We start from the raw sequence: 9,033 nt of genomic DNA on the forward strand, positions 1-9,033 counted from the left end.
CAAAAGAGACTTGGGTTTTAACCAACAGTTTATATTAAGCACCAATTTTTTGCACCTACAGCCCTAAAAATTAAACACTAAAAAAATTCACCAAAATTCTGCGAAACAAACAAATTTGTAACAATGTTGCGATTTATTGACGTCTGTCTATCAGGGGCCACACACTTCCCAGCTGTGTTTAGTTACACGAGGCAGAAATACATTAAAATAAACGTTCTGCCATTCGTCTCATGCCACTGACACAACTCACACCCAGACACTAACATTGCCCACATACACACACAATTACACAGCTCAGCAATAGACACTCACACTCACCATTCGCTGTGCACCATGTCAATAAGCTGCGTAATGGCTGCAGATATCAGAGCGGGGGGACGTTGGCACCAAACGCTGTGTCCCCTGTGTTACCCGGGGTGGTCAGGGCTGCTGACAGCGAATAGCGTGTTGGCAGCCAGGGAGGTATTGCTGGGCATGAGGGGTGGCCCACAGACCGTGCCCCTGCTGACATGGCATCAATGGCCCGGACTCATGCCAAGAACTGCCCCGCTGCCAAATCTTACACTCTACAGCCCTGAATAAATGAAGACCGGCGACAAAATATAATAACCGGTGTGTGAGTATTAAACCCCCACTGCTGTATGTCAGTGACATTATCCACCTCAAAGTATACCTTCAAGCTACTACCCCTAGTGACTAGGAAAGCCGGGGGTAAAACGTTGCTGGAAGCGTTGTGCATGCGTAGCATACGCTGGTATGGCAGGATAGAGTGGCAACAGCGTGACTGTCCGGCACAAAGCGGGACAGTTGGGAGGTATGTCAATGGAACCATATTGTGACCAAACATGCCCGTCCGTCCGTGCTGAATGGAGGTGGGGGTCCGTGCAGCTACCGGTATAGACTTCTCCCCTAATGATTCCTCCAGCGGATCCATGATCCGCGCTGGGATATGATGTCATGATGACTTCACACCCTGCAAACACTTAAAGCTTTTAGAAGAGAGGGACAGAGGGCTTTGGATCGTGAAGAGGAACTGCCCCTTATAAATAGGGTCAAACGGGAGGCATGCTCTCCTATCTATGACATAGTAAGCAGTAATATTGTCTCTGCGAAGAGCTTACAATCTATTCTATCATATATAATATAACAGATGATGTAATGTGTCTTTTTAGAAGTCCATGACAAGTTAACCTTTACATCCGCTATAGCTGAAAGCTTTTGCTATATCGTTCGATCTAAGATCAGGAGTGATATGTACTGGGGGAGCTTTACATAAAATCTGCCAGCAGATCGGCCCCATACGGCCCCCGTCTAGTCTGCCCGTATTATCCTCAGACCTTAATCAGTCGTTGGTCTCGTCTTAGATTCAGGAGCCATATGTCTATCCCATGCATGTTTCCCTTCCCTTACAGTATTAGCCTCTACCACTTCTGCTGGGAGGCCGATCCAAGTATCTACTACCATCGAGTTATACATGCTTTTGCCTTGAATCATTCCCTCTAAGTCGTGTCAGCTGTCCAGACTCCTGACCAGAGTCCTGATTCTTTTTTCAGTGTCCGTTTATTGCTAATTCAGCAGCACCCTGCAGGGGTATCTTTGGATTTCGATCTGATCGCTTCAATGATATGTTTCTAGTTTTTGAAATGCAGGTTCAGTCATCGTCCTGGATGCCTGAATATGATGGGAGTTGTCGTTTGCAGTAACTGTAACACTAGTATATCCCTAATAACATTAACGTTTAGAAAAATGTAAATATTTTAGCACTGCAGACCAATTCATAAAGAATGTTTCCACGGTTATGGGGAGAGAGAAGGGTTATTATGTTGGGATACAAGACAAATGCAGCTTTTAACAATCAGGCACTAAGTGAGGGGTTAATAGGAGGTTATTGGTGCGAAAACAAAAATATAATTTTAACCCTTCATAAACTGGGAAAAACTTTTAACCTTTTCAGTACCAAGGTTGCGCAACACAATGTCACAATTACAGCTTGGCGTAAGGTCAGACATGCCTCCCGCGGGGTTACCACCAGCTCCTGTGCAAGGAGTGCGGTAACTACTAATACCAGCTCGCTGACGCCACAGCACGCAGGACAATTATTTACTTCCAGAAAAGCAGCGTACATTCTAGAGTGAGCGCCAGGTCACATGACACAACTATCACATCGAATGTGGCATAACTGATCTAGGGCAGCGACTCAAGCGGACCCCTCCATGGTCACCGTCCTCACTGTGGAGAGCGAGATATGATGTCATATACCAAGGGTGTCCAACCTGCGGCCCTCCAGCTGCTGCAGGACTACATCTCTCATACTCCTCTGCCAGCCCCTTAGCTGAAAGAGCATTATGGGAGATGTAGTCCTGCAGCAGCTGGAGGGCCGCAGGTTGGACGCCCTTGTCATATGCTAATGCTCCGTGTCTTAAAGGCGCCTCCTCCACAGTCACCTTCCTCACTGCGGAGAGCGGGATGTGATGTCATATCCTGACGCTCCTTGTCTTAAAAGAGCCCCTTACGCTGTTGCCGTCCTTACTGCGGGATATGATGTCATACCCTGATGCCCCATGTCTTAAAGGCTCCTCCACAGTCACGGTCCTCACTGCGGAGGATATGATGTCATATCCCGACACTCCATGTCATAAAGCGCCTTGTCATAAAGTGCCCAGCTATCCAATAAAGGGACTGCCACCCCCCGGACCTGCTGCTGGTGCCGGGCCGATCCGCAGTCGTTCTGTCACCGTATTGTAAACAGCGTTGACTTGAACAGCATGGACAACCCGCCGCCAGGAGCAAGCATGCAGTCCGCCCCGTCTGTTCGTACCTGGGTATTAAATGTTCTCCGCTAACACAGATGGCGACAAGTAACGTTCCCTTGTTTACTAAACCCGCTGGGGTCTGCGTAACCAAAGTCATCAATTTTAACACAGTCGCTCCAAAACAGCCCACGAAAAAAACTCCTTGATGCAGTCAAATTCTCCAGATTTCCCCTCATTCATATTTTTTCAGGGAATGCTTAATTGTCACGTGACACAAAAGCAGGCAGTGATAGGCCATTGCCATAGAACACCCCCCCCAAAAAAAAAGTTTATTAAAATGTTGATAAGACAGAATAAAGAATTAAATGACGGATTGGATAAAAATTTGGCATTTTTGTGGAATGGAATCTTTAACATTGGGCAATTTATTAAAAAGACAAAAAACCCAAAATGTAATAAAATGCAGTATTCTGGTACGGTGCCTGGTAAATGTTGTTTTCTAGATCCTACAGTGTCCTATAATGACCAAGATCTGCCAACAGCCATTAGCTAGAAATATTTGGTCTCAATCCTAGAGAATCAATTTCGATAAAAAGAGGAATTTTGTCCAAAAAGAGAAAACTCAGTAAACACTTTCCATAAACCTTAACCTGTCCCTTGGTCTTGTCTCAATATATTCAGGGTGGTCTTTTGTGATTTAACATATTTTAAATTATATATTAATATATTTATTAATATAATATATTACATATTAATTATCAATATTTCAATAATATATACTCATAATATTTATATTATTATAATAATTAATAAACCTATATATTTATTTATAATTATTAAAAATGTATATATTTATAATTATTACTATAATGTATTTATTATTTATTATACATATTGTATATTATTTTTTTGTCGAAGATTAAATGCCGTTATTAAACATACATTGGCAAAAAAAAATTATGGAAAGATAGGATGGGGGGGTATCTGTAGAGAACATTTTTAGTGGTGATCTATGGCAAAAGCAGTAGAGCTATCATCAGTCATATTATATTGGTTGCTATAGCGATTGCACCACTTTCACCACCTTAATATGAATGGGGGTCTTTAGTTAACCAGAGCCCTACGGGGGCCGGTCTGGAACGTGCGGTGAGCCCCATATTCTGTGACGCTCAGTCAAACCACCCCCGAAAGCCCAAGAGGATATCTGACCGCTCGGCAATTATCTCGACGGAAATTATTAGCGAGGCAAAGTCTTTCGTCTCTTAGTTATTATTACTGGGCATGGTGTTGATTGAGAAACAGAATTCTACACACTCTGATCTTCTACGTCAATGATTTGCCTGGAACAACCTTATTGGATGATTTTTATCCTCGGTTTGGAATTAGAACTGATATCTGATTATTGTTTTTCCTAAACAGTGCAGAAAATAAACCTACAATGTCTCTTCTTCAGAAGTCCAATTGTCCTCTTCACCTTCCTGGCTCGCTGCCACCAGGTCGCTCAGTAAATGCCCCCACTGGGAGGATGGACTTTGGGCAGCTGAGAGGGTCCGGATACCTGGTCATCTGAATTTGGGCTAACTCAGCGCACCGTTAGAATTGGTTCTCCTCTTGTCCATGAGCAACAAGCTCTGAGATATCTTGAGGAACATGAATGGACCTCTAGGTGGGTTGACACAAGAGACACTGATGTCCTTTACGGGCAACTCTATACAGGTTTGCCCTTCAACGAGCTGGGCTGTCAGGTTGCCACAACCCAGCCCAAACTTAACGCAGGGCATTTTGCTCTGCGGAATATGATGGCGCTATATGAATCAATAAATAATATTGGGGCTTTTCCCCCTGGGTACTCTGCCTGTTTGGGTCGACTCCCTGGTGTCTGAGCAGAGTTTAACGAGACGTTTGAGGCACGGATCCAGATAGAAGCTCTTTTGCCGGCTCTTCCCATATTTGGTGATAATACCAATGTTTGTGAATAATTCCTCTAGCGAGAAATCAGAAGAAGAGACAGCACAGATCTCCACAGCCCAGAGGGGTCAAGAAAGCCAAATCCATTAGCCCTTGTAGATCATTGATCAATCCCGTGTTCCTCTCGGAATGATGGGACATAATCACTAATCTTACAATTCCATTTTCAGGGAATGTTTGGCCCTTATGGTAACCCATCAGGAGAGGTGTTTCAATACACGCTATTAGGACTTTTAGGGGGCGGTAGGACCCCCATACCCATCAAACATTGTGAGCTCCAAGGAAAGAGGGGCATCAAGAGACACAGGGATTTGGGGACCAAAGATGGACTGGTCATATTAAACGGGGACACTTGGGAGGTATGCCTAACAAAATAAGGATTTGGAGTTTATGAGAATTATATCTGTACAATGCCAAGCCCTGTCATAAAAGCTTCCGCCTCCCAACATAAAAATAATAACTGAATAATAACAATAATTAATAATAATAATAATGAATTTGTCAGCCTTCTTCTAGAGGGAACATCCACCAGTAACACCGTCTAGTGTAGGGCCGCCAGCAAGCAGGTGGATGCCTTACAAAGAGGGTAAGTCAGGGTTTGCACCTGAGTCTCGGGGGCTTTTTGATCCAATCTCAGGGTTAATGGGCAGATTCTCAGGGTCTCACACTCTGGGAGCCGACTCCTTCACGTCCTACTCTCGTTTTAATAACAACAAAGCATCCCAGCTGGAACCTTTTTTCTCATCGACGCGGAGACCAAGTCAATTATCGGGAACCTTAGAATGTTAGAAGAAGAGGCCATGATCTAAAACTAGAAGGTCAGAGGCTTAGATGGATTGTGAGAAAGTTTTACTTTACTGAGAGGGAGGGAAAAAAGTGGAATAGCCTCCAAGCAGAAGTGGTAGAGGGTAATACAGTGCGGGTATAAAAAATGGGATAGACATACGGCTCCTGAATCTAAGACAAGACCAACGACTGATTAAGGTTTGAGTCTTTACAGCAGGAGAAACGGGCGACTAGACGGGGGCCGATCTGGTAGAACGTATAAACAGATACACAAAAAAAACAATAAACCAATTCTATGAACCGCGAATGTCAAACACAGTCCTAGAGGTCCGTACTCCTGCCAGAGACGAAGAATTCCGTTAATTAAAATGTAATTAAACAATCAGACCCTGCTATGGTTTATATCACCGATACCGAAAACGTCTCTCAGTACGGACGGTAAATTATTCCCTACCAGCCCAAATACTGAGTCGCTGGCAACCATCACTCCCAGTTCCACCAAAGTATCCGGCGCAATTAGGGTTTACGTTAATGGCATCTTTGAGGACAAAACAGTACACAGCGGGCCCCCTTTTTTTTGTCACTAACAACTCAACTCAAGAATAATAAATATAATAAAATGTCTCGGTTTGGGAAGAGTAGAGGGACCCGATGACACGGAGGTCAAAAGGAACAACAACCTTAATGTACATTAAAAAAACGTGTTCTACAAAACAGTAAACTTGCACCCGTTTATGACACAAGTTGGTATGGCCCACTGTTGTACTTTGTCCGTTTCCATATCACTCAGAAGCTGTATTGACTCCAGAGCATCTCGCTCCAGGGGGAATTAGATTGCTCATCTAGCCAATAGTGCCTAGAAGAATTCAAGTGATCCATGGTGCCACCTCTGCTAGCAGAATAGATGGCCTTCTGTGGACCATACCATTCACAAAAGCGAATAAGGGAAAGGTAACGGGACGCGGAATAGAAGGTACTCCCGGGCCAACAGAGGTTACCATGAAGAACTTCAAGAGATACATTCTTCTTACAAAATATATACATAGGCTTCCAACGGTGACCGACATCCCGTAACCATAAGGGAGAGGTGATCCCAGAAAGGAGAAATGTCACATGCTGGCAGGAGTAAGATGTTCCTAAAAGCCACTATTGCCTCCTCCATCCCTATCCTGTCCCCTCCCATCTCTGGATCCTGCAGCATCAGTATGACGCCCCTCACCCATCTATCTCTGTGGACGCAGATTAGGTTTTTCACACTTACCCCCCTCTCTATTTAACCAGGAGGGGACCAGCTGAGCTTTATTTAGGCGGTGTAACACAATTAACCCTTCCCGGCCCCGCTCAATGCATTGTCACGTTGCATCTGCCAAAAGACAGCGTCTCCTCCCGTAACCTCTCTACCCTGCCTAAAAATACAGGTGACAAAGCCGAATGACCTCCTCGCCCTAACGCAAGGGGGTCCATACGTGCCGAAATCTATAAGATGATAATGACTCCTATAGGTTCTATCCCACTATATCAATGCATTGTTTCCCAGGTCTCCTAGCGTGCAAAGGGTTAATCAATAATCGTCAATACATGGTGACAGACCCGGTATAGGGGTTTTTATCTACAGATAGACAACATGTCATCATCATCATCAACGCCATACGGTCCCATGTCAATGCTATACACAATCAGATGTTATAGGCAGCCCCATGGTGACGCTTTGCAGACCTCTCTGCCACCCCACCCCACGGCTACTGCAGGAGGCATCTCCGGGGTATTAGGGCAGCTCGGATAGTGAGAGTGGGCCTGCTAATTCATTCTTATTCTCATATCATCCTTCATTGAAGGCAATTAGAGGCATCATAGTCTTCTACTCACTGGCTTTGCCTGCTTTGGGTCTCTGCAGCAGCTTGTGGACCATCCCCAGGTCCTCAGTCTTGACAGCCTGGAGAAGCTCCTGGTCTTTCCCCATCCTGGTGCCTTGTTGGGGGTGATCAGATTGGGATACAGCAGGGGAAGGGAGGGGGGCTGATCCTGAGAAGGGCTGCTTGGTCCTTATAACTGGAGCATCCTTATTAGAAGAGGGATGTGATGAGAGAGAAGGATGAGAGAGGGGTGATGGAGATCAGACACCCAGCAGGGGTGGGGAGAGGGTGTCAGATGTGCTGGGGGGGAGCACAGACACCTCCATTCGGGAGGAGCCAGGCAGAGACTGTAGGGTGGGAGGCAGCAATCAGCATCCTGGAGGGGTCTGGATGGTGGTCCCCGGGCTGGGGTAGATGATGCCGGGGCCTGCAGGTCCCCGGGTGCGGGTATCTGGGGTGTCCGGGGTGGGGGCTGCTGGATGAGGCCAGCGGCTGCTAGACGGGACGGGCTGTCTCCCGAAATGCTGGGAGAGAGAGTGTGGATGCGCTCCCCCCCCGGCCCCCTCCGTCTCTCCGTCTCCTGATCCCGGCTCTCCCCCTCACTCCCTCCCTCTCTCCGTGTATTGGCTGCACCGACTCCGAGCTGCAGCCGGAGGCGGCTCCTCCACACACAACACATAATATAACACAACACACATAACACAACATATACACCACACACAACACATAATATAACACAACACATAATACACATAACACAACACACATAGCACAACATATACACCACACATACTACACATAATATAACACAACACACAATACACATAACACAACATATACACCACACATACTACACATAATATAACACAACACACAATACACATAACACAACATATACACAACACATAACACAGCATATAACACAACACATAATACACATAACACAACATATACACCACACATAACACAACACATAACACAGCACATAATACACATAACACAACACATAATACATATAATACAACATATACACCACACACATAATATAACACAACACATAATACACATAACACAACATATACACCACACATAATACACACAACACAACACACATAATATAACACAACACATAATACACATAATATAACACAACACACATAACACAACATATACACCACACACAACACATAATATAACACAACACATAATACACATAACACAACACACATAGCACAACATATACACCACACATACTACACATAATATAACACAACACACAATACACATAACACAACATATACACCACACATACTACACATAATATAACACAACACACAATACACATAACACAACATATACACAACACATAACACAGCATATAACACAACACATAATACACATAACACAACATATACACCACACATAACACAACACATAACACAGCACATAATACACATAACACAACACATAATACATATAATACAACATATACACCACACACATAATATAACACAACACATAATACACATAACACAACATATACACCACACATAATACACACAACACAACACACATAATATAACACAACACATAATACACATAATATAACACAACACACATAACACAACATATACACCACACACAACACATAATATAACACAACACATAATACA

At 44.3% G+C, this 9,033-nt stretch overlaps 1 protein-coding gene across 1 annotated transcript in view; it reads right to left on the minus strand.

Moving 5' to 3' along the window:
• The window catches only part of LOC149285815 (caskin-1-like), a 55,288-nt gene extending 47,821 nt beyond the window's left edge, over nt 1-7,467 (minus strand). Inside the window, exon 1 of the mRNA XM_089494979.1 lies at nt 7,374-7,467. Within this exon, the coding sequence (XP_089351105.1) occupies nt 7,374-7,467 (94 nt within the window). The remainder of the gene's footprint in view (nt 1-7,373) is intronic.
• Nucleotides 7,468-9,033: the final 1,566 nt, after the last annotated feature.

Source organism: Sceloporus occidentalis, unplaced genomic scaffold (assembly GCF_023333645.1).
Source record: "Sceloporus occidentalis isolate IW3139 unplaced genomic scaffold, rSceOcc1.0.p SCAF_76, whole genome shotgun sequence".
NCBI lineage: Eukaryota > Metazoa > Chordata > Lepidosauria > Squamata > Phrynosomatidae > Sceloporus > Sceloporus occidentalis.